This window comes from Mustela putorius, unplaced genomic scaffold, assembly GCF_011764305.1.
Source record: "Mustela putorius furo isolate JIRA1106 unplaced genomic scaffold, ASM1176430v1.1 tig00003987_pilon_pilon_pilon, whole genome shotgun sequence".
Classification (NCBI taxonomy): Eukaryota; Metazoa; Chordata; class Mammalia; order Carnivora; family Mustelidae; genus Mustela; species Mustela putorius.
Window position 1 is genome coordinate 15939943 of NW_025422126.1, and position 26904 is coordinate 15966846.

The window sequence follows — 26904 nt, forward strand, 5'->3', positions numbered from 1 at the left end:
GAGAAATAATAGGTGGTAGGATCATTATGTAAACCCAGGTATATTAGACTCAAGAACAGTGCTGTTCATAACCTTTTGTCAGAAAAAAAAAAAATCACTTCCAGAAAGTGTGTAGACTTTCTCTAATTTACAAATGACCTACATTTACTTATAAACAGCCACTCCTCTCAACTTCAGTTAAAATGCACTGGTTTAGGTCATATAGTAGAAAATCCATGTTGATTCTCCAACGGGTACTTGTCTAAAATTATATGACTAGACTTACAGTGTTTTCTTCACTATCACATTTTCCGTGTCTTGCTGGCTCCTCATTCTTTACTCATCCTCTAAAATACATGTTTTTGTACCTTAAAGTGTTCTTGGCCCCATCCTCTACTCTATGCTTAAACCCCCAAGTAATCTGTCATTCCCAACACAGAAATCGCCAAGATGCCAATGACAGACTTATACTCCTAGACCAGAACTCCCAAAAAACTATTTAATATACTATTTACAAATTGCTCTAGTCATCTTTCCAAAAACGGCTAAACACCTACTATGTTTACACACTGTGGTAAGTCCTCAAGATATATTATGACTAAGGTTATATTGCCCTCAAGGAGGCGACATGTTAACATAAAATCTAACAACAGAAATAAGATTTCCTCAAAGAAATGATGTTTGAGTGAATTATTGAAGAATGACTAAGTATTTACCAAAATAACAAAAAAGAGGCTTTATTTAAAGAAGGCAGTACTTATAAGCAAAAAGTCATTTAACCATTACTGGTTAATTCATCTTAATTTTTTAATATCCTATACTTCTATTAGAAAATATAGCTGATCTCCACCTCACGTTTTTTATACCAAGATATGTTACAAATGAATCGAAGACTTTAACATAAAATACTATATCCATAAATATATGCAATGAAAACATGAATAGGCAATTGATCATTTTGGGGGTAGAAAAGCTCATTTTGAGTATCCTTAAAAAGAGAAAAGCCATAAAAATAAAAGACTACTCAGAAGATTTTAAAACTTTTCATAATGTTTTTAAAAAGAGAGAATATAACTTGTAACTCATAACAATTTATTTTCCCAATAAACCAAAAGCTTATTTGTTGGAATGTTTGCCACATGCTAAGCATTACACACAGTATTTAATTCTTACTACGATCCTAACAGACTAGTAATATCACTGTTTTACATCTTACAGATGAAATAATTCAGAACTTAAATCAAGGCTTCTCCACTGTGCCAGAGCAAACAGTACAAATAGCTATGCACCAAGATATCAATCCTTAACCCTTCAGTCTCAAGAAGTGTTCTTAATTTAGTCCATTGTCCTGTACAAATACTATCAGTGTATGTGCCATATGGAAAAAAAGTAGCATGATGGATATGTAATAAAAAGATCCTTGGGGGCACCTGGGTAGCTCAGTCACTAAGCGTCTGCCTTCAGCTCAGGTCATGATCCCAGAGTCCTGGGATCAAGCCTCACATCTGGCTTCCTGCTTCTCGGAGTTACCTATATTACCTATATTATTCTTGCAGCATTTCTGGAAGTGAAATTATTTCAAAATAAAATTATTTTTTAAAAGTGAGCAAGCTGGCTGAAGTATGTTACTAAAATTCCTCATCTAACTGGAGTGAAGTTAGAATTCAAACCCAGATTAATCTGACTGAACAGCCTGGGAGGGAGGGATGCATGGTTGGTGACACTCCCACTGCTTGTGCGTGCACACTCTCTCTAAAAATGAATAAATAAAATCTTTAAAAACATAATAATAAATAGCCTGTGACCTCTTAACATTAAACACAACAGGAAAGAATAAAATACCGAATAAGAAGGGGGCAAAAGATACTGAAAGGCAATGAACAAGGTATGGATTGCATTTTAAGAGACAAAGAGGCTCAGCATCACCATTTATTGAATTATTCAATCACTCAGTACTCAGTGTAAAATGAACACCCAGTAAGATACCTTTTCATGAGGATGGAAGAGTATAGAGGTGTCTGTAACTGTATTTAAATCAATAATTTGGTATAACTTTTATAAAGGCCAATTTGTTGTTTTCTATTAAAATGTTAGATGTGTATACTGGTTTACATATACCAAACATACAAAATTATTACCCCAGTAAGTATAACTTTACTATTTACCACACAAATCCTCTCCAAAAATAAAACAACTCACTGAGGTTCAGCCATAATATGATACATTTCAAGCACTGTCACTTTCTCAACTTATACCCTAATATCCCATTATTTTTTCTTCCTTATATACATGATCTGATGAATATATATGTATGTGTATTTGTCAATTTTGTGCTTCTTGGTTCACTCAATTATGGCTCCTTGATTCACTTTCCTTTCCCTTTAAGAGTAGTTTCCTTTATGTCAATACTAAATATATTGTGATTAATCAAGGCTGTTCTCAGCCAAATAATAAAAGTCTGCTCTATGAAATACAGAGTGCAGCAACTCTCCTCAATCTCAAAACTAGCCCTTCAGATTAGGAAAAAAGTTACTACTTTAAAAAATCTATTAACATGGGGGTGACTGAGTGGCTCAGTCGTTAAGCATCTGCTTTGGCCCAGAGTTCTGGGATCAAGCCTTACATCAGGCTCCCTGCTCGGTGGGAAGCCTGCTTCTCCCTCTCCTACTCTCCCTGCTTGTGTTCCCTCTCTCGCTGTGTGTCTCTCTGTCAAATAAATAAATAAAACACTTTTAAAAACCTATTAATATGAAATCTACAAATTCCTGAAGATTAGTTTTACTGAACATACTTTATAGTGAAATATTACAGAAGTCAAAATGGAAAATGGTTCATGGGACAGAATACTGGAATTAAGAACCAGATTTTTAAGACGAGCTCCTCTATTATCATCTCACAAACAACAAAGTACTTTCAGATAGGAAACAAAATCTGTGGAATTTAGTTTTGGTAAATTCCAAACTAATCACCTCCTAATAGGTACACAGAACATTTAGGATTTAAAGATGCCTAGTGGGATGCCTGTGTGGCTCAGTCAGTTAAGCAGCTGCCTTCGGCTCAGGTCATGATCCCAGCATCCTGGGATCGAATCCCACATCGGGCTCCTTGCTCCTCAGGGAGCCTGCTTCTCCCTCTGCCTGTCACTCTGCCTCCCTGTACTCTCTCGATCTCTCTGACAAATAAATAAATAAGTAAATAAATAAAACAGATTAAATAAATAAATAAGATATGCCTAGAGTCGCCAGGGTGGCTCAGTTCGTTAAGGGTCTGACTCTTGGTTTGAGCTCAGGTCATGATCTCTCAACTCATGGGATCAAGCTGAGTCAGGCTCCATGCTCAGCCCAGAATCTGCTTGGTATTCTCTCCCTCTGCCTCCCTCCCACCCCTCCTCGCCCCCGACCCCACCCTGCACATGCAGGCAAACTCTCTCAAATAAATAAAATCTTTTAAAAATAAAAATTTAAAAAATTTAAAGATAAAAATGCTGAGGCGCCTGGGTTGCTCAGTCGGGCATCAGACTCTTGCTTTGGCTTAGGTCATGGTCTCCCAGTTGTGGGACTGAGCCCCACTTCAGGATCTGCATTCACCAGATCTGCATTCTGCTGGAGATTAATCTCCCTATCCCTCTGCTCCTCCCCCTGTTCTTGCACTCACAAGCACACTCTCTCAAATAAATAAATTAAATCTTTAAAAACTAATGGTTAAATAACCAAGTAGTTATTTCTACATTTGTTAAATTTTCCATTGAAGTCTAATAATTTAACATTTCAAGAGAACAATTTAAAGAAAACATTAATTGCTTAGAGATTTGAGCAGTAGGGAAATTCAGAAAGGCATTTATAAAAATATTTCTGCAGATGCCAGATTCCCCTTAGGGCAGTCCTTTAGAGCTATAAGGGTCACCAATGCCCCTTAAGAATGTCTTTATTGGGGGCGCCTGGGTGGCTCAGTGGGTTAAGCCGCTGCCTGCGGCACAGGTCATGATCTCAAGGTCCGGGGATCGAGTCCCTGCTGAGCAGAGAGCCCGCTTCCCTCTCTCTCTCTGCCTGCCTCTCCATCTACTTGTGATTTCTCTCTGTCAAATAAATAAATAAAATCTAAAAAAAAAAAAGAAAGAAAGAAAGAAAGAAAAGAATGTCTTTATTGGCTTTTACTTTTTTTTTTTTTTAAGATTTTATTAATTTATTTGACAGACAGAGATCACAAGTAGGCAGAGAGGCAGGCAGAGGGAGGGAAAAGCAGGCTTCCCACTGAGCAGAGAGACAGATGTGGGGCTTGATCCCAAGATCCTGGGACCATGACCTGAGTCAGAGGCAGAGGCTTTAACCCACTGAGCCACCCAGGTGCCCCTTTAGTGGCTTTTTCCTAAGCTCATCTATCATATACCCCAAGAAAAATCTATATACCAGGTTGTATCAGGTAGCAATCCACACTGCAACAAGGATGCTACAACTTGAATACATTTTGCTAGGTGAGAAAAGCCAGACTCAAAAGGCCACGTAACATATGATTTCATTTACATAAAATATCCAGAATAGGCAAATCCATAAACACAAAGTAGATTTGTAGCTGCCAGGGTCTGAAGGAAGATGGAAACGGGAAGTGATTCCTAATGGGTGTGAGGCTTCTTCCAGAAATGACGAAATGTTCCGAGATTAGACAGTAACGTGGCACAACTTTGTAATATACTAAAACCCACTTAATTATATACTTTAAAAGAGTGAATTCTAGATTGTGTGAATCGTATCTCAATAAAGCTGTTATCGTAGCACAAAAAGCTTATGATGTACTTCAAAGAAATATAAATTCATCATTCAAAACTGGTCTAACATTTCACAATTTGTAACTTAATAATTTCTATGGTTTACATTTTAAAATAGCCAAATACACCAGATATTAAAAAAAAAAAAAAAAGAAAGAAAGCTTAACTCACCCCCTTTTCACTTTTGTGAAATCAAATGCAACTTGTCTGTATGAAACTGCTTTTTCATTGAGATATCTACTATACCGCCTAATAAATGTAGACATGTCATACCCTGTAAGAAACAAAAAATGTTTTAACAAATTACTGAAATCCCAATTTGCTTAGAAAACCAACTCATTTCATCCAATGACAATATCTTGATATCCCAACTCAATCTAACGATGTATATTGTGACTAAGAATAGTATCACATTAAAATCTCTAAGACCTCACATGTTTTAAGTCAGGAAAGTCCTATGTGGCTTTGAAAAACCTCCCTCCACTTACAATTTCACTAATAAATATTTCTATTTTACCTCTAACCAACATTCCTACCACAACTGGAAAACTGTGTTCTCTTAAATACTCTTTGATAACCTCATAATTCAAATTTAACATCCTATGGGACCATAAGCCCCTGTCCTCAAATCATTTAGCAATTTTATAATTTTCATACTTATGAAATCTTCAGTTGTGTATTATTTGTAACAACCAAACTTACATATGCCAATCTGTAAGAAGTGCATAAAATTACTGCATAGTACAATGAAAGAAACAGCAATACGCAAGTTTAAAGCTTAAGAAACTAGAGGGATATTTTTGATAAAACTTTCACTAAGATTTTATCATAATCATGAGATTTGAAAACTTCAGCAACATAAGATCAAATCAATGTTATTTAAAAAGCAACTTTTATTTTAATTATTGCTTTGCTCAAAGAGTCTACAACTTTTGCTACTCATTAAAAAGCAGGTCCATCTTATTTTAGCTCATCTTCATCTAATAAATTTCACTTTATTTGATGATCTCTACAACTTTAAAAGACAATAGCAAAAGGTATCATTTCTGTGACTGGATTTAACATCATTACCAATTCATTTATTCAGCAAATATTTATTGAATGCCTACTCAGTGCTGCTGGAGAAAAACCAATGAATAAAATGGAAAAAAGAAATGACTGCCCTCATATATTCTTGTAACTACTACTGTATTGTATAAGGTGTTACATATATTCCCTACCTCTTTTAGTTTCTGACACTTTCCCTGAACACTGTGTTCCCATAATACTCTTATTCCGTGTTTAGTTTCTACCTCTTTGATGTACAGTGTTTAACTCACTAGAGGCTTATTTATACTTATACACACCCAGTATAACATCCAGTGTGTGCATGTGTATATATATATATACATACACACAAACACACCCCCCACATATATATACATAATATATATACTATGTATACACACACACACACACACATACATAACATAACAGACTTCACCCAACAAAATACATATGAAATAAAAATTATTGGTCAAAACCACTGAATCACATGCTTTTATTTACTTTCTGGGCTTTCTCTACAGAACAGGAGCTTTAAATAAAAGGCCTAAAAAATGATCTCTACATAAAAGGAACAAAAGTCCTAAAACCTTATTACTAGAAGTGCTTAATTTCCATCTTAAGAAAGTAGAAAATCAGTAGCTAATAAGGCACCAAAAATTCCCCATTTGGACAAATGCATATACTCTGCTTTTGAGTAGTGGTTTGCAAAGTAGTGGTTTCCAGAGATTCTTAACTTCTAATGAAGTGAATGAAGGGGAACAGAATAAAAAATACGAGCAAGTAGAGTTTCTTCCATATCCCTGAGAAGAGACCAACTCCAGTTTTATCTGCTACATATTTCTGGTGTCTATTTAAGGTTTTACTTGAAAAAGGTATTCTACTGCTAATTTATTCTTAACTACTGAGAGTACTACTCCTCTTAAAGAAAAATCAGTCTTGTAACACTCAGTCCTATGTAGAGATTACTGGCCTTCCAAAATCTCTGGAAGATAGGGTATTTGATTCATTCTAATTAATACTCCCATCTGCCCAAAGTGAACAAGTATTGAACTGGGCAGTCCCTAGCCCAAACACTGCTAGTCACTAAATTCCATTGATGTTACACATTATTCTGGTCCTTACTACCTTTCTACTAGTGACCAGAACAAGGACCAGAACAGTCTCAATGTCTTTAAGACTTTATCACTTTAATCCAACCTGTACTGACCTATGGCAATTTCTTTATAACACACACTCCCTCTCCCCTTCTTCCTCAAATCAAAAAACTCTGATGGTTTCTCACTGCATTATAAAACCCCAACTCTATAAAAGTCTTCCATGTCTGACTTTGGCCCCAAACAGCTTCTTGAAGGAGGCCATCTGCTACTACATGTCCTGCAATACGTCACTTGTAAATTCTATTCATATTCATTTGCTCTACAAATCTTAAATATCCCATACTCCTTCATATCTGTGTATATCTATGTACTTTTGCTTAAACCAACCCACATCCTTGTCCATCTTTCAAAGCCCCCCCAAAAATCTCCCCTTCTCCAAAGACATTTCCCAGATTGAGCCCTACTGTTGAATATTCCCAAGTCGTATGGTATGTCCCTTATGATGTCATTCCTAGACTTGACCGTGTACAATGTTAACAGCCTAGTTCTCGAGCTAAGTACAACAGATACCAGTAACACAGAACATGCATGGAGCACATAGCAATCTCAAGTTACTAAATTAAAAGTAGAATAAATAACAGATGTGATCATCAGTGAGTAACTCATCCGAATAACATACCATACTTACCTTTGCTACTAAAATATGTAATATTCCCATATTACATATGGGAATATTACATAATATAAAAATATTACATAATATTTTATGTAATAAAATAAAGCATAAAATAACAACAATAACAATGAAATCTCATACTTACATAGTGTTTCCTGTGTGCCAGGCATTGTTGTAAGCACTTTACATTTATTAACTAGATTAAGCCTCTTTACAACCCTAGAGAGTAAGTGCTATCTTTATTCCTGACTCTACAGACCCAGAGAGGTGAAGTTGCTCAAATTCACACTGTTGGTTAGTGGTAAAGATGGAACTAAAACCCAGGCAGTTAAATTCCAGAATCCATGCTCTGAAACCACTATCCAGTTCTATTTCTTACAGTTCTAGGTGTCAAGTACTAAAGTCAATGTAATCATCACATTAAAAGGCAGTCTTTTCCTCCTTATACCTTTCACTAAAATATGTGATTCCTCCACAGCTAAAAGACAGAGTTCAACTCTGCAGTAGTCATCATACAGGGTTGATTTTCTATAATGAAAAAGTTGTCTTTACCTTGCAATCCACTTTTATCCAAAAAATTGCTTAAGTTAAACAGCGTGTTTCTTGAAGCCAAATACTGAATAAAGCGCTGGAAAACAAACAAATGATTATATCAAATTAAGGTAATGTCATCTAACAACCTCTAATTCAACAATGAGGAAGGGAATGTGTTTAACACATTCTGTTAAGCTTATCTAACTTAAATTTCTCATTCTCAGTCCTACTAACAAGTTCCCAAACCTAAATACATAATCCATATATGTCACTAGCACAAAGGAATTTATTAAAGCCTAATGCTCATGGCTTTGGCATAAGCATCAAAATAAAAGGAAATAGGCACTTTTACCCTGGAATCAGCAATTCTGGCTTTACTACAGCATTATTAGAGCTATAGCTAATCACACTTAAGTGGCATCTTTAAACAGCTACCTGATGTTCCATACTTTTATGACATTTTTAAGAATGAAATACTTACAATAATACAAGAGAATAGTATTACAGATATCCCCTCACCCACTGTCCAGATTAAACCGAGGCCATATTTACTTTAGATCGTCTTACAGAAACAAAACATTAAAGGGTCTATTGAAGCACTCCTTCTATCTCATTTCCTTTCCTCTTCAAAATCAATCACTTTTCTGAAGTAGGTTATCTATCACTCTAACACATATTTTTATAATTTTTCTATTTAACCCATACAAGGTACAGATTTTCTTTTCTATTTTAAAATTACAGAAAAATCATACCGTACTTATTCTTTTCCAATGTGCTTAAAATTTTTAATAACTTTTCCTCAAGAATTATCCATTTAATATATGTAGATCTAGTTCACTCATTTAAAGTGATGTTCTAGTACTTAAGTGATCTACTATATCATTATGTATTCATTTCTTCATGGATGTTTAAGTTCTTTCCAATTTCACTATTATTAACAAGGTTTCATAGGCATCTTTGTATTGGTCTCCCTGTGCAAACATATAGGAGTTTAGCATGATATAAACTTAGGGTAGAATGGCTGAATCTGCATGTGTGTAAAGGTCATCTCAAAATTCTGCCAAATTCTCTCCAAAGTACTTACCACAGAACACAACCTTAACTTCCCTTTTTATACACCCTCTAACATAGCTAATTCCTTTCAATTTCACTTCTCCTTAGGATTTCCTTTTTTTTTTTTTCAACGTGTACAGAGGGTTAAATCAATTAGGGTACACACCATCACTCCCCTAATCTTGTTTATCTGCCTTCACCTCAAACTAACAAGCCAAGATTTTGAAAAACAATTTGTAAATTGAAGGCTCACATTTCATCATTTACCCTAAAATGACTGGTTGCAAGAAAGTGTTAAAATATCCCAAGACAAAAGGTCCCCAGATGGCTCAGTTGATTAAGTGTCTGCCTACAGCTCAAATCATGATCCCAGGGGTCTGGGATCCAGTCCTGAACGGGTCTCCCTGCTCAGCGGAGAGTCTGCTTCTCCCTCTGCCAGGATTCCCCATCGGAAGTAAAAAAATAAAATCTTGAACAAAATACTAAGAAAATATTAACTTTAAAATTAATCTAAAATACTAAGACAATATCACCTCTCAGCAGTGATAATTCTTTATTGTGGGAAGTTTGCCCTGTGCATTATTTAGAAGCATCCTTGGCCTCTGTCTAGGGGTGCCAAGACCATCCCCATCAGTTTTGACAAATGTCCCCTGGCAGGGGCAGAACAGGGGATCAGTTTCCTCCTTTCCCGATAGTATTCTCAACACCAACAGCACAGTAAAATCATATGCATACTTTCTCAAAGACTAATAAACCTGTCAATGAGAAGAACATTGTCTTAGCTTAAGGGAAATTAAACATGGGTTTATCTAAAAACCACACAGAAACGCTATCATCTCTCTTCTCCTGTCAGTCAAATGTAAGGAATGACAGTCAATTTTGTTTCTTTGCCTTTGTCAAGGTTTTACTTCTAATATTCTCACTTTTTTTTTTTTTTAATTTATTTGACAGGCAGAGATTACAAGTAGGCTGAGAGGCAGGCAGAGAGAGAGGATGAAGCAGGCTCCCTGCTGAGCAGAGAGCCCGATGTGGGGCTCGATCCCAGGACCCTGGGATCATGACCTGAGCTGAAGGCAGAGGCTTTAACCCACTGAGCCACCCAGGCACCCGATATTCTCACCTTTTTTACAGTCTCTAAAAGCCATTATTAATAGTTTTCCTCTTAATTTGGCATTCTAATTGGTTGTATTTGTGGCTTTTACTTTTTAAAGAATAAACTATAAGTATTTTTTAAAAAGGTGAAAAATATAATAAGCCTGAAATTCTTCAGAATGATCATAATCTTAAACAAAGTATCAACAAAAACAGAAACTATTACCCTAGTTAAGATCAAAATGCTTCAAGTTATATTAAAGCTAGTATATCCAAATATTTTGATTGACTTTGTACACTGGTTATAATAAAATAGAAAGCAACCGAGTAGCATATGTTCTAAAAATGATCGAGTCTATTGACTAAGCAATCATATTTCAGCTAACACGTCTGGAAATAACTTTTGGGGGCGCCTGGGTGGCTTGGTGGGTTAAAGCCTCTGCCTTCGGCTCAGGTCATGATCCCAGGGTCCTGGGATCGAGCCCCACGTTGGGCTCTCTGCTCGGCAGGGAGCCTGCTTCCCTTCCTCCCTGTCTGCCTCTCTCCCTCTCCTTGTGATCTCTGTCTGTCAAATAAATAAATATAATCTTAAAAAATAATAATAACCAGAAAGCAAAATATCTAGGAAAGGGAAAGTTAAGAAAATTATAGAATATGTGACCCATTAGGTTGTCACTAAAAATGATAAATATAAAAAAAAAACAGAATATGGAAAAGCTTATGGTTTCATGTTATATAAAAAAGCTAAATGTAATATTTTATCTAAATTTTGATTGTAGCTATAAAAAAATAACTCCTGGACAAGGGCCAGAAGGGAACACCAAAATGTACATACAGTAAGATCTGCTGCAATGAAATAGGTAAATTCTTGCTTTAATTCTGAACTTCAGTGATGCTTTCTGATATCTGCCAAAGCTGCAGCAGAGCTTTATCACTGAAAAGCCCAAAATGAGTAAAGTGATGGATGTTGGAAAGTCATTATGCTTAGAAGTCTAATACCAATAACTAAAGTCCCTCCCCATTTCTCCAGAAGCCATCTCTCAGCAACGAGTGGGCTGCATTTTTCTAAAGTGCATACTAAATGTAGATTTATCTACACGCATTAAAATATTCTTTTAACATAATTTTAAATGTTTGCTTTAACTCAACTTTACAAGTAAGTATACTGGGCTGAGGAAACCATTTAAGAGAAGAACTAAAAAATCTGTTGCTAGGCTATCACGGAAAAGAAGACATTTCTCTCCAACGTTAAACTGCAAAAGCTTACACATCTTTTTGTTAACTTTTTGGGGAATGAAGACTTCAAAGAAGACTTAAGACACACCTCTGCTTAAGGCACCCTTAAACAGTCCCTCTCAGCAAATGCCATCTTAGTCCTCAATATAATAGCTTTCAACTAAGTGAAGTGGTTCCAGAGACTGTATGAAATGAGACAGACATCTGAGCCACAATAAAGCAAAAAGACGTAAGATCTACACATAAGGTCTACAAAGACCAGTGCTGCTTAAAGAACCTACCTTTAGAGATTAATCTCTGTTTCTTGATCCCATTATTATAAGTCCTCTGTGCTTTGACCCACTTTCGCTTCCCAACTTACAGACCATCTCCTCAAATTGTACAATCTACAATTACATTTCTGCCTAGTCACTTTGCCCTTTTAACCTGTTATTATTGGTTGCTGAAGTCGTTCCTAAAATTTCAGTGGGAGAATCAAGCTGAATTGTCATCACAGCAGTATGGTTAATTAAAAATATGGCTTACCTCATTTCCATACACCATCAAATGATGAGTTGTAATGAGAGATTTGAAGACCACCACCCAACTACTGTTAGTAGTTCTTTCAAATAAACTGTCTGCCAACTGTGGGATGTTCACATTCATCTCATTTGTGCACTGAATTAAGTCTGCAATTAAACAACAACAACAACAAAAGGTTTAATCTCTAGCTTTAATTTACTTCTAATTTCAGATGTGCGTGCTAACAAGTGGAAAACCTACCAGTGGAGCAACCACTGATAGTCTGGAGAAGTTATTAAAAAATCTCTTAGGAGAACAATTGAGACCACTGAGAAGTTAAGAGGATACTGATTAGGGTCACATAAATGATCAGTAACATCAAGTAAATCAAACTTCCTCTGAGAGCAATTCATCCTCAAATATCCTATTTATCTCAAAAGAAGCTATTTCAAGGGCGCCTGGGTGGCTCAGTGGGTTAAGCCGCTGCCTTCGGCTCAGGTCATGATCTCAGGGTCCTGGGATCGAGTCCCGCATTGGGCTCTCTGCTCAGCAGGGAGCCTGCTTCCTTCTCTCTCTCTCTGCCTGCCTCTCTGACTACTTGTGATTTCTCTCTGTCAAATAAATAAATAAAATCTTTAAAAAAAAAAAAAAAAAGAAGCTATTTCAAAGAACTTGAATTCTTGAAGAACTTTCAATTCTGTTAATGCTCATAAACCTTCAGAACTACAATGCTAGGATTATTCATCCCTACCATTAAAAAAAAAACTTAAATCATATATATGGAAGCATGAACAAGCTGAGGGTCAAACTACCTTTATTAATATTCTCCCTAGAATGCTGTGTTTGCATTATTAAAAACACAGAGCAGATACATGGTCTGAGAGTAGACAGGATCTCAATTTGTTTATATAAATTTTCATTCTTCTCTCCCTTCAGTTTTACTGCGTTAGCTCAGTCACCAGTTGGTATCAACTAGCTAATACGAACAAATAAAACTGGAAACTAACACAAGTTTTTGCTGCATAGATTTCCAAGTAAGAAATGATCCAGGAACTTCATTTGCTATTACTCTGAACAGTTAAAACAACGTACGTTCCAATTTTTTAAAAAAAGATTTTATTTATTTATTTGTCAGAGAGAGAGAAAGAGAGAGAGTGCAAGCGAGAGTGCGTACAGGCAGACAGAGTGGCAGGCAGAGACAGAGAGAGAAGCAGGCTCCTGCCAAGCAAGGAGCCCGATGTGGGACTCGATCCCAGGACACTGGGATCATGACCTGAGCCGAAGGCAGCCGCTTAACCAACTGAGCCACCCAGGCGTCGCCGTACATTCCAACTGTATGTTTTAAACAGGAGAGCATTACTATAAAATAGTCTAACACAATTGTTTCAGCACCAAAACTGAGGGAGAGGCAGCTCTAAACAGACCTCAGAGTTTTACCTCCAATGTACTCAAGAGACATTATTTTCAAATTCAATGAAGAAAATAAAAATACAATCCAATTTAGAGAACAGAGAGGAAGACCAAGAAATGAGTTGTTTTAAAGTATGTTTTAAAATATACAAGTATCGAAGATGGCAGAGAAGTAGCAGGCTGAGAATACATCACGTAGGAGGAGATCAGCTAGATAGCTTATCAAACCATTGCAAACAACTACAAATTCAACAGGAGATCGAAGAGAGGAAGAACAGCAATTCTAGAAACAGAAAATCGACCACTTTCTGAAAGGAAGGACCTGCAGAGAAGTTAATCCAAAGCGACGGGAAAATAGACCGGGGGGGGAGGGGGGCCCTCCCGGCAAGCGGCGGAACAACGGAGCACAAAATCAGGACTTTCAAAAGTCTGCTCCACTGAGGGACACAGCTCCAGAGGCTAAACCGGGGTGAAGCCCACGCGGGGCCAGCGTGGCCCTAGGTCCCACTGGGTCACAGAAGGATTGGGGGTGTCTGAGTGGCACAGAGCTCACAGGTATTAAACTGGGGAAGTCGGCTACAGAGACAGAGCCAAAGAGTGAGCTCTCAGCTCGGGTTTACCTTGAACCAGTCACAGGCTGGGTGAGCTTGGAGCACGGCAGAGGCCAGGGAGACGGGAGTGATTGGGCTTTTTTCTCTGAGGGCGCACTGAGGAGTGGGGACCCAAGCTCTCGGCTCCTCCGGCTGGAGACTGGGAGGCCGCCATTTTCATTCCCGTCCTCTGGAACTCTACAGAAAGCGTTCAGGGGACAAAGTCTCCTGATTAAGGGTGGTGCAATTCTGTCTGGGGCAAAGACACTTGAGAATCACTACAACAGGCCCCTCCCCAAGAAGATCAACAAGAAATCCAGCCAAGACAAAGTTCACCTACCAAGGAGAGCAGCAGAATTCCAGTGGAGGAGAAAGCAAAGCATGGAACTCACCATGGCTTTCTCCCCACAATTCTTTAGTCTTAAAGTTAATTTAATTTTTTTAATTTAATTTTTTTTCTTCTGCTAAATTTTTTTTAACATTTACCCTTTTCTTTTTTAACATTTTTTAACTAGTTTATCTAATATATATATAATTTTTCTTTTTTATATTTTGTCTTTATTAGTTTTCTTCCTTTATTTTATTTATTTTTTTTTTTTTCTGAACTTCTTTTTATCCCCTTTCTCCCTCCCACGATTTGGGATGTCTTCTGATTTGGTTAAAGCACATTTTTCTGAAGTCTTTGCCACCCTTTCAATATTTTATTTGCTCCTTCATATACTCTTATCTGGACAAAATGACAAGGCAGAAAAACTCACCACAAAAAAAAGAACAGGAGGCAGTACTGAAGGCTAGGGACCTAATCAATACAGACATTGGTAATATGTCAGATATAGAGTTCATAATGACGATTCTCAAGGTTTTAGCCAGGCTCGAAAAAGGCATGGAAGATATTAGAGAAACCCTCTCTGGAGAGATAAAAGCCCTTTCTGGAGAAATAAAAGAACTAAAATCTAACCAAGTTGAAATTTAAAAAGCTATTAATGAGGTGCAATAAAAAATGGAGGCTCTTACTGCTAGGATAAATGAGGCAGAAGAATGAATTAGTGATATAGAAGACCAAATGACAGAGAATAAAGAAGCTGAACAAAAGAGAGACAAACAGCTACTGGACCCTGAGGGGAGAATTAGAGAGATAAGTGACAATATAAGACAAAACAACATTAGAATAATTGGGATTCCAGAAGAAGAAAAGAGCAGAAGGTATATTGGAGAGAATTATTGTAGAGAATTTCCCTAATATGGCAAAGGGAACAAGCATCAAAACCCAGGAGGTGCAGAGAACCCCCCCTCAACAATATACAACAAGATAGGTCCACACCTCATCACCTAAGAGTAAAATTTACAAGTCTTAGTGACAAAGAGAAAATCCTGAAAGCAGCCTGGGAAAAGAAGTCTGTTACATACAATGGTTAAAAATATTAGATTGGCAGCAGACTTATCCACAGAGACCTGGCAGGCCAGAAAGAGCTGGCATATATTCAGAGCACTAAACAAGAAAATCATTCAGCCAAGAATACTATATCCAGCTAGGCTATCATTGAAAATAGAAGGAGAGATTAAAAGCTTCCAGGACAAACAAAAACTGAAAGAATTTGCAAACACCAAACCAGCTCTACAGGAAATATTGAAAGGGGTCCTCTAAGCAAAGAGAGAGCCTAAAAGTAGTAGATCAGAAAGGAACAGAGACAATATACAGTAACAGTCACCTTACAGGCAATACAATGGCACTAAATTCATCTCTCTCAATAGTTACCCTGAATGTTAATGGGCTAACCGCCCCAATCAAAAGACAAAGGGTATCAGAATGGGTTAAAAAAAAAAAATCAGTACGTTGCCTACAAGAAACTCATTTTAGACCCAAAGAAACCTCCAGATTTAAAGTGTGTGGGGGGAATAATTTACCATGCTAATGGACATCAGAAGAAAGCTGGGTTTAAGGATTGTAAGGCAATCCTTACATCAGATCAATTAGATTTTAAGCCAAAGACTATAATAAGAGATGAGGAAGGACAATATCATACTCAAAGGGTCTGTCCAACAAGATAATCTAACAATTTTAAATATCTATGCCCCTAACATGGGAGCAGCCAACTATATAAACCAATTAAATAACAAAATCAAAGAAACACTTCAACAATAATGCAATAATAGTAGGGGACGTTAAAACTCCCCTCGGTGAAATGGACAGATCATCCAAGCAAAAGATCAACAAGGAAATAAAGGCCATAAATGACACACTGGACCAGAGGGACATCACAGATATATTCAGAACATTTCATCCCAAAGCAACAGAATACACATTCTTCTCTAGAGCACATGGAACATTCTCCAGAATAGATCACATCCTGGGTTCTAAATCAGGTCTCAACCAGTATCAAAAGACTGGGATCATTCCCTGTATATTTTCAGACCACAATGCTCTGAAGCTAGAACTCAATCACAAGAGGAAATCTGGAAAGAACACAAATACATGGAGACTAAACAGCATCCTTCTAAAGAATGAATGGGTCACCCAGGAAATTAAAGAAGAATTGAAAAAATTCATGGAAAGAAATGATAATGAAAACACAAGGGTTCAAAATCTGTGGGGCACAGCAAAGGCAGTCCTGAAAGGAAAATATATAGTGGTACAAGCGTTTCTCAAGAAACAAGGTCTTGAATACACAACCTAACCCTACACCTAAAGGAGCTGGAGAAAGAACAAGAAAGAAAGCCTAAACCCAGCAGGAGAAGAGAAATCATAAAGATCAGAGCAGAAATCAATGAAATAGAAACCAAAAAAACAACAGAACAAATCAACGAAACTAGGAGCTGGTTCTTTGAAAGAATTAATAAGATTGATAAACCCCGGGCCAGACTTATCAAAAAGAAAAGAGAAAGGACCCAAATAAATAAAATCATGAATGAAAGAGGAGAGATCACAACTAACACCAAAGAAATACAAACAATTATAAGACCATACTATGAGCAACTCTACGCCAACAAATCTGGAAGAAATGGATGCATTCCTAGAGACATATAAACTACCACAACTGAACCAGGAAGAAAGAGAAAACCTGAAAAGACCCATAACCAGTAAGGAGATTGAAACAGTCATCAAAAATCTCCAAACAAACAAAAGCCCAGGGCCAGACGGCTTCACGGGGGGAATTCTACCAAACATTTAAAGAAATACTAATTCCTATTCTCCTGTAACTGTTCCAAAAAATAGAAATGGAAGGAAAACTTCCAAACTCATTTTATGAGGCCAGCATCACCTTGACCCCAAAACCAGACAAGGATCCCTCAAAAAAGAGAACTACAGACCAATATCCTTGATGAACATAGATGCGAAAATTCTCACCAAAATACTAGCCAATAGGATTCAACAGTACATTAAAAGGATTATTCACCATGACCAAGTGGGATTTATTCCAGGGCTGCAAAGGTGGTCAACATCCGCAAATCAATCAATGTGATACAATACATTAATAAAATAAAGAACAAGAACCATATGATACTCTCAATAGATGCTGAAAAAGCATTTGACAAAGTACAGCATCCCTTCCTGATCAAAACTCTTCAAAGTGTAGGGATAGAGGGCACATACCTCAATATTATCAAAGCCATCTATGAAAACCCCACTGCAAACATCATTCTCAATGGAGAAAAACTGAAAGCTTTTCTGCTAAGGTCAGGAACACGGCAGGGATGTCCATCATCACCACTGCTATTCAACATAGTACTAGAAGTCCTAGCCTCAGCAATCAGACAACAAAAAGAAATTAAAGGCATCCAAATCAGCAAAGAAGAAGTCAAACAAGTCACAGATGATCTGATACTACGTGTGGAAAACCCAAAAGACTCCACTCCAAAACTGCTAGAACTTGTACAGGAATTCAGGAAAGTGTCAGGATATAAAATCAATGCACAGAAATCAGTTGCATTTCTCTACACCAACAACAAGACAGAAGAAAAAGAAATTAAGGAGTCAATCCCATTTACAATTGCATCCAAAACTATAAGATACCTAGGGATAAACCTAACCAAAGAGGCACAAAATCTATACTCAGAAAACTACAAAGTACTCATGAAAGAAATTGAGGAAGACACAAACAAATGGAAAAATATTCCATGCTCATGGATTGGAAGAACAAATATTGTAAAAATGTCTATGCTACCTAAAGCAATCTACACATTTAATGCAATCCCTATCAAAATCCCACCCTTTTTTTTTTTTTCAAAGAAATGGAACAAATAATTCTAAAATTTATATGGAACCAGAAAAGACCTTGAATAGCCAAAGGAATATTGAAAAAGAAAGCCAAAGTTGGTGGCATCACAATTCCGGACTTCAGGCTTTATTACAAAGCTGTCACCAAGACAACATGGTACCGGCACAAAAACAGACAAATAGATCAATGGAACAGACCAGAGAGCCCAGAAATAGACCGTCACCTCTATGATCAACTAATCTTCAATAGCAGGAAATAATGTCCAATGTAAAAAAGACAGCCTCTTCAATAAATGGTGTTGGGAAAATTAGACGGCCACATGCAGAAAAATGAAATTGGACCATTTCCTTCACCACACACGAAAATAGACTCAAAATGGATGAAGGACCTCAATGTGAGAAAGGAATCCATCAAAATCCTTGAGGAGAACACAGGCAACAACCTCTTCAACCTCAGCTGCAGCAATGTCTTCCTAGGAACATCGCCAAAGGAAGGGAAGCAAGGGCAAAAATGAACTATTGGGATTTCATCAAGATCAAAAGCTTTTGCACAGCAAAGGAAACAGTTAACAAAACCAAAAGACAACCGACAGAATGGGAGAAGATATTTGCAAATGACATATCAGATAAAGGGCTAGTGTCCAAAATCTATAAAGAACATAGCAAACTCACCTAGAACAAATAATCCAATCAAGAAATGGGCAGAAGACATGAACAGACATTTCTGCAAAGAAGACATCCAGATGGCCAACAGACACATGAACAAGTGCTCCACATCACTCAGCATCAGGGAAATACAAATCAAAACCACAATGCAATACCACCTCATACCAGTCAGAATGGCTAAAATTAATAAGTCAGGAAATGACAGATGCTGGTGAGGATGCGGAGAAAGGAGAACCCTCCTACACTGTTGGTGGGAATGCAAGCTGGTGCAACCACTCTGGAAAACAGCATGGAGGTTCCTCAAAAAGTTAAAAATAGAGCTACCCTATGACCCAGCAATTGTACCACTGGGTATTTACCCTAAAGATACAAACGTAGTGCTCTGAAGGGGCATGTGCACCCGAATGTTTATAGCAGCAATGTCTACAATAGCCAAACTATGGAAAGAACCTAGATGTCCATCAACAAATGAATGGATAAAGAAGATGTGGTATATATATACAAAGGAATACTATGCAGCCATCAAAAGAAATGAAATCTTGCCATTTGCGACATGGATGGAACTAGAGGGTATCATGCTTAGTGAAATAAGTCAATCGGAGAAAGACAACTATCATATGATCTCCCTGATATGAGGAAGTGAAGATGCAACGTGGGGAGTTGGGGTGGTAGGAAAATAAATGAAAGAAGATAGGATCGGGAGGGAGACAAACCATAAGTGACTCTTTTTTTTTTTTTCCCTAAAATTTTTTTTTTTTATAAACATGTATTTTTATCCCCAGGAGTACAGGTCTGTGAATCACCAGGTTTACACACTTCACAGCACTCACCAAAACACATACCCTCCCCAATGTCCATAATACCACCCCCTTCTCCCAAACCCCTCCCCCCAGCAACCCTCAGTTTGTTTTGTGAGATTAAGAGTCACTTATGGTATATCTCAGCTGTAACTACCATAAAGGGAAAGAAATTGAAGTTATTCATGTGCTGCCTTTTTACTCTCTAGCACATAATGATTAAGTAAAAATTCAAGTGACCTAACTTGGCCTTGATAGCAAGAAAACACCAAAGTAGTGCTGATCATTTATCTACTTACAATCTTTCAAAATTGTCTGTTCAAACAAGCCCAATTATTATACAAAGTAACGTTTGATAAGCAAATGAATTTTAGATAAGCAGTTAACAGTTAACCCTGGCCAACTGTGCTTTAAGAACAAAGCACAAGAAACAGAATACCCACGGAACAGAAAAATGATACAAGGATACAAGGCTTTCACAATTCATACTTGCAACAAAAATTAAATAGTACTTTTATTTTGGTGTGTATGGTTCAGTTTCTGATAATAAAAAACAGAACTTGATCTCTACCTTCTCTGATTCTTTTTTTTTTTTTTTAAGATTTTATTTGACAGAGATCACAAGCAGACAGAGAGGTGGGCAGAGAGAGAGAGAGAGAGAGCGAAGCAGGCTCCCTGCTGAGCAGAGAGCCCAAAGTGGGGCTCAATCCCAGGACCCTGGGATCATGCCCTGAGCCGAAGGCAGAGGCTTTAACCCATTGAGCCACCCAGGCGTCCCTCTCTGATTCTTCTTAAATAGTATGTCATACCTGTCCTATAGCATTAAATATATCATGTACCCTTATTTCCAATGCTAAGCTTTCTCTCTGCCCCTCAAAAAGTAATCTGAGGCCAAGGCATACTTGTCTTGCTCCTTTTGAATCCTTTAAAATTTCAAACACACTGGTCAAGTTCTGAACTCAATTTTAAGTTATATTCTTAGTTTTTTTCTTCCTCTATCTTGCTGTATCTTGCATTTTTCTATATCCTTCCAGAAACTGTCTAGATAAGTTATTCAGTTCTTAGTTACTCCCCCTTGACAGCATGAAGTCATTTTACACTCCTCAGAATCTTGGTTTTTTTGTTTTTGATTTTTTTTAGTTTTCAAAACTGAAACTGTCATAAAATTTATTGTCACACTATTGATGCTCCAAACCTCTCTGTATTCATATACACTCCCTAGAGCCCATCGATAATCAAGTCTTGTAATCTCCAGCAATTCTACCTGTTCCTCCTTATCCAACTATGACCGCCCAAGCCAGAGTTTAAATTCTATTTATTTGGGATTTTTAAAAATTTTTTTAGGATTTTATTTATTTGAGAGAGAAAGCAGGATTTTATTTATTTGAGGCGAGCACAAGCAGGTAGAGGGGCAGGCAGAGGGAGAGGGAGAAGCAGGCTCCCTGCTGAGCAGAGAACAGGACAGGAGGTCAATCCCAGGACTCTTTGAGATCATGACCTGAGCTAAGGGAGCCATATTTCACTGACTGAGCCACCTAGGTGTCCCTAAGTTCTATTCATTTCTTAACTAGAGGGAGCCACCTATCCTCTAAGTATTCAGAAATTAGGGAAGAAGATTAACACAGAGAGATTTTACCAGCATTTAAGACCTAGGACAAGGAAGATTATTAATTGTCCTACAATGCACAATTAGCACTTCACAGTTTAAAACTGTTCCACCCATTGAGGCACCTAGCTGGCTCACCTGACTGAGCATGTGACTCTTGATCTCAGGGTCATGAGTTCAAGCCCCACATTGGGCACAGAGGCTACTTTAATAAATGAATAAAAACAAACAAGCACGGTCCTCCCAAAACTGTCCCCATAAAGAAATGCTGGACTGACTGTTTCTTATCTGATGATAACTGATTTGGGGTCTCACCCACCTCACACCTACAAACAATCTCTGAACTGACCACAGAATGATCTACAATACAACACTTTCAGTGCTTAACCTCAATGACATCCCTACTATTTACAAGATGGCATACATTTCATCCTTGTCAATATTCTTTCTTGAATCTTCGCTTCCAACACAAAACCACTTCCCAGTTTTCTGTGATATACCTTGCTGTTTCACCCTTGAAGCTCATTCTTCAAAATGAATCAAGTCTTCCCTTCACATACTAACGTGCCCTCCAGTCACTAAAGCTAGCACATAATTCTACATAATAGAATTCTTCTACACTGTAATTATTTGCTTCCAAATCATTACCTTCTAACTAGTTTGAGAGACCTTAAAAGGAGACTGCAAACATTTTTGTTAGCAATTTCTCTTCATCACAGAGGTAATAAACTGCTAGACTAGTCAGAAGGAGTCTGATCTTAAGTGAACCAAAAGGTATAAATCACAGTTTCAACAACTACAGTATTTTACATATAACATTAGAATATATATTCTACCAATACTATAGTAAGCCTTTGTAATCCACTCCCTCTGCAGCACTTTGCTTCTGTTGCACTGACATCTCCTTTGCAATGCCTCCCACAGGCCAAGAACTCTTCTTACCTCAAATGCTCAGCACTTGTTCCTTCTGCCTAGAATACTCTTCTCCCAATATCTACACTTTTTGCTCCCACACTTTATTCTTACAGATCTTTTCAAAAATGTCACCTTATCAGATGAACTCTTCTGAGTAATTATACAAAATAACAAAGCCTCAGGGCACTTCTCTACCTCTAAACCCTCACTATCCACCCTTACTCACTCTGTCTGCATTTACCATCTAACTCATCTTAATCTGTTTAATGTTTTTCTCTCTCAATTAAAATTTAAGTTCCATGTGGGCAAAGCTCTGTTTTGTCTCTACAACATCCTCAAAGGTCCAAAACAGTGCCTTGTGTACCGTGATCACTCATACTTTTTGAATAAATACATTCATTTAAATAAGTATATGACAGTCCTAGCATGACTTTTTAAATAAGCATCCAAAATGGTATTTTTTATGTAGACTAAAACCAACAATCTTTGACTATCTGCACAATCTACTGTCAAAAGAATAAAAAACTAACCTGAGCACATTACATGTGAAAATTTTCAAATTTCAGGTGGAAGAGGATCTAAAAAATAAAGGGTTTTTAAAATAATGTTTATGAAAACTACTGTATACTTTAGAAATGAGCACATAAAAACTTGAAGTCCAGAAACTAAAATATGATACTTCACATTAAAAAGCAAAAAGAAGTAAGAATTCATGCTGAGATTATGAACCCACAGTAGACCAAACACAAAACCAAGTTATACAAATATTCCTGGGAGAAGAAACACTGAATCGTTAACACTAACTCTACAAAATACACTTCTTATAGTATTTTAACTCAAGCAGTTCTCTAGGTAGTAATTTTTCCTCAGCACAATGTCTCTACTACAACAACAGCTTGAAAAAGCTTCTAAGTCTGAGCCCCAGCAAAAGGAAGGAAAATGTATCCCACCTCTAACCAACCAAAAGCAAATCACTCCAAACAAGAAACACAAATATCATGGGAATCTTGATAGCTACTGCTTTTCCCATTCTCAATTCAGAAGACCTCAGCTCTTATAAACCACAAACTTGATATTAAATTTCCCTTACCAATCAAAAGGTTCTAAATGGAAACACACTTTGGATTTTCTTTTAGTTATTTACCTTAAAAATATAAAAACTGAAATACCTTCTTGACATTACATTATTAATTCCTAACCCCGACACCAAAAAAAATTAAAACATGGGATATAGGTTCTTTGCATTAGGGATAAATGATAAGTTATGAGGATTCTAGCACATACATGCAGGAAGAAAACAGGCCTACCACAGAAACATAAGAACATTTTTCCAGACAGTGGAAGGAACCAATCCCTACTATACAAACAAAATACTCCCACTTTTATTATCTAATATGCCCTCCTCTAACAATGTCTGAGGCAAAGTAAACATTACCTGTATTAACACAAATAAGACTTTCCAAAAGGTCACATCACAGAAACTCACTACTATAGTAGTGACAGATTTATGAACAGATTTAAATTTTTGTAAAAGAAAAGAGTGCTTGGAAACATATATAGCAAGTGAATACCCAATTAGCCAATTCAGTGCAAGTCTTAAATAGCTAATCAATGTAAAACAAAAATGAAACATACAATTTTTTTCACAGAAAATGTCCAGCAAAATCTCAAAAACTTAGGAGTAACCAATTACCAGATGGCTTCACTAATCTTACAGTCCTATTCTTAGTATAGCACACAAGCCTATACACATCTCCCAAGGCAGAGTTCACCAACTTTAGAAACTTAAGCCACTTCGTGTTCACTTCCACAGCAAGTCAGGCATGCACCATTAGCAGAATATTGAGGGTAACAAGTTCCCAACTACACAGGCATTCACTGGACTATATATATCAAAACTATGCTGATACCCAAGTAGATTTTCTAATAAATAAACTTGGCTAAAAACAGTATTAGTTAAAAAAAAACAAACAAACAAATGAAAACAAAGACAAAAAAAACTCACACTGTATCATAATCATTTAGCCAAATGCAAAACAATCTCTTTCCAAAGGATCACCTGAAACATACTTTTTCAGCATGTATGTATGTCCACATCATTTTAAGACTCTTTTCAGGATTAGCTAAATGCTCTGGGAACTATACATTAAGAAAGTCTCAACAGATACTAATAATTAAGTACTGTTCTTTCTTTTTTCAGTGCCTTTATATATATTACATATACCTATGCCATGTATATGAATATATAAACAAATATTTTAAACGACTCCAAATTTGTTTTGTATCAATTGCATTTTTTACCAATAACTCCCTTCATCCATTTCTACCACCTTCATTCCCCACCTCTTGCAATCACCAATCTGTCCCCTGTATCTATCAGCTTTTTTAATATCCTCATGTAAGACATAACATGGTGCTTGTCTTCCTGACTTATTTCACTTAGCACAATGCCTTGGAGAGCCATCCATGTCGTTGTACATGGCAAGATTTCATTCTTTTTAATGGCTGAACAATATTCCACTGTGCAAACATACCACAATCTCTATATGCATTCACCCATCAATGGACAGCTACGATGTTTCCATATCTTGGCAATCGTACATAATACTGCAATGAACATGAGGGTTGCATTTATCTTTTCAAGTTACCCAAAAGTTGAACTGCTGGATCATACAGTTCTATTTTCAATTTGATGAATCTCCATACTTTCTTCCCAGTAGGTACACTAGTTTACATTCCCACCAACACTGCACAAGGATTCCCTCTTCTCCACTTGGTATCTGTCTTTTTGATAATGGCCACTTTAACAAGGCATAAGGTGGTATCTCACTATGGTTTCCATTTGTGTGTTTCCCTGATGATTAATGATGTTGAGCACCTTTTTACATTCCTGTTGGCTATCTCTCTGTTTTCTTGGGGGGGGGGGGATCTATTCAGATCTTCAGCCATTTTCTTAAGTGGACTGTTTTTTGCTACTGAGTTTTATGTGTTCTTTATATATTTTAAATATTAACCCCTTATCAAATGTATGATCTGCAAATATCTTCCCCCATTCAGTAGGGTGCTTTTACAATTTAATGGTTTTGTTTGTTGTGCAGAAGCCTTTTAGTATGATGTAATCCCACTTAGTTTTGCTTTTGTTGCTTCTGCTTTTTGTGTCAGATTCAAAAAAATCATCACTGTGCTCGCTTCAGCAGCACATATGCAAAAAAATTACCACCAAAACCTGTATCAGGAAATTTACCACCTATGTTTTCTTCTAGGATTTTTATGGTTTCAGGGCTTACATTCAAGTCTTTAATCCATTTTGAACTCATTTTTATGTATGGTTTAAGACAATGGTTGGGTTTCATTATTTTCCACGTGGCTGCCCAGTTTTCCCAGAACCATTTGTTGAAGAGACTATTCCTTCCCAAGTGTATATTCTTGGCTCCTCTGTCATAAATTAATTGACCATATATACTCAGGTTTATTCATAGGCTCTCTTTCTGTTCCATTGATCCATATGCCTTCTTTTATGACAATACCACACTGTTAGTTACTATAAGCTTGTAATATAATTTAAAAATGAGGGAGGGTGTGTGATGTGTCCGGTTTTGTTCTTTCAAGACTGTTTTGGCTATCTGTGTGTGTGTCTGGCTGTTTTGTAAAATTTTAGAATTAGTCGTTCTACTTCTTTGAAAAAATCCCACTGGAATTTTGGTAGAAATTGCACTGAATCTGTAGATTGCTTTGAACAGCATGGATATTTTAACGACATTAATTTTTCCAATCCATGAGCACAGGGTACCTTTATAGTTGTCTCTTCAAATTCTTTTAGTAACCCCTGTGGATTTCAATATATAGGTCTTTCATCTCCTTTAAGTTTATTCCTAGAAATGTTCTTCCTTTTGAGGTAACTATAAATGGGATTATTTTATTTTCCTGATAATTACCACTACAAAGAAATGCAACAGATTTTTGTGTGTTTTTATCCTGCAATTTTACTGACTTCATTTTTTAGTTAACAGTTTTTTGATGAAGTCTTTAGGGTCTTCTATATAACATTATGTCATCAGGAAACAGTGACCATTTTACTACTTTCTTTCCAAGGTGGATGCTTTTTATTTCTTTTTCTTGCCTAGTTGCGCTAGGTAAGATTTCCAGTACCATGAAATAGAAGTGGCATAGAAGTTGCATCTTTATCTTGTTCCTGGACTTAGAAGAAAGGATTTGAGCTCTTTACTCTTGAGTATGATGTGTACTCTAAGCTTATGAAAGATACAATTTCATTAACAGGACTCATTTCTTCAATCTAGAAAATTAGAGATACACTCAATCTGGAAGACAAATTAAATGGATCATCAAATGTTGCTTCACCGATCAGATCTTTGAAATCTTTCCTGGGTAGGAGTACAAACAGTAGGAACAACTATTCATCAAGAAACAGCAACAAAAACAGTAGTCAAGAAATAGTAGAGGAGGGGTAGCTGGGTGGCTGAGTCATTTAGCATGTGCCTTCGGCTCTGGTCATGACCCCAGGATCTTAAAATCAAGTCCCACATCGGGTTCTCTGCTCAGTGGGAGCATGCTTCTCCCTCTCCCGCTTCTTGAATTCCCGTTCTCACTGTCTCTCCCTCTGTCAAATAAATAAAGCCTTGAAAGAAAGAAAAAGAAACCGTAGAGGAGAAGTTTCTGAACTTTTGCTTTTTAAAAAAGTATCAGCAACATTTTTTTCTCATTTAGCA

At 36.9% G+C, this 26904-nt stretch overlaps 1 protein-coding gene across 13 annotated transcripts in view; it reads right to left on the reverse strand.

The window, feature by feature from the left end:
- The window catches only part of PICALM (phosphatidylinositol binding clathrin assembly protein), a 114695-nt gene that overhangs the window by 61195 nt on the left and 26596 nt on the right, over window positions 1-26904 (reverse strand). For all 13 annotated transcript variants that reach the window (XM_045071353.1, XM_045071355.1, XM_045071354.1 and 10 more), the window contains exons 2-4: window positions 12002-12144; window positions 8114-8189; window positions 4913-5015 (exon numbers count right to left, since the gene is read on the reverse strand). In XM_045071353.1, coding sequence (XP_044927288.1) covers window positions 4913-5015; window positions 8114-8189; window positions 12002-12144 — 322 coding nt within the window. The remainder of the gene's footprint in view (window positions 1-4912; window positions 5016-8113; window positions 8190-12001; window positions 12145-26904) is intronic.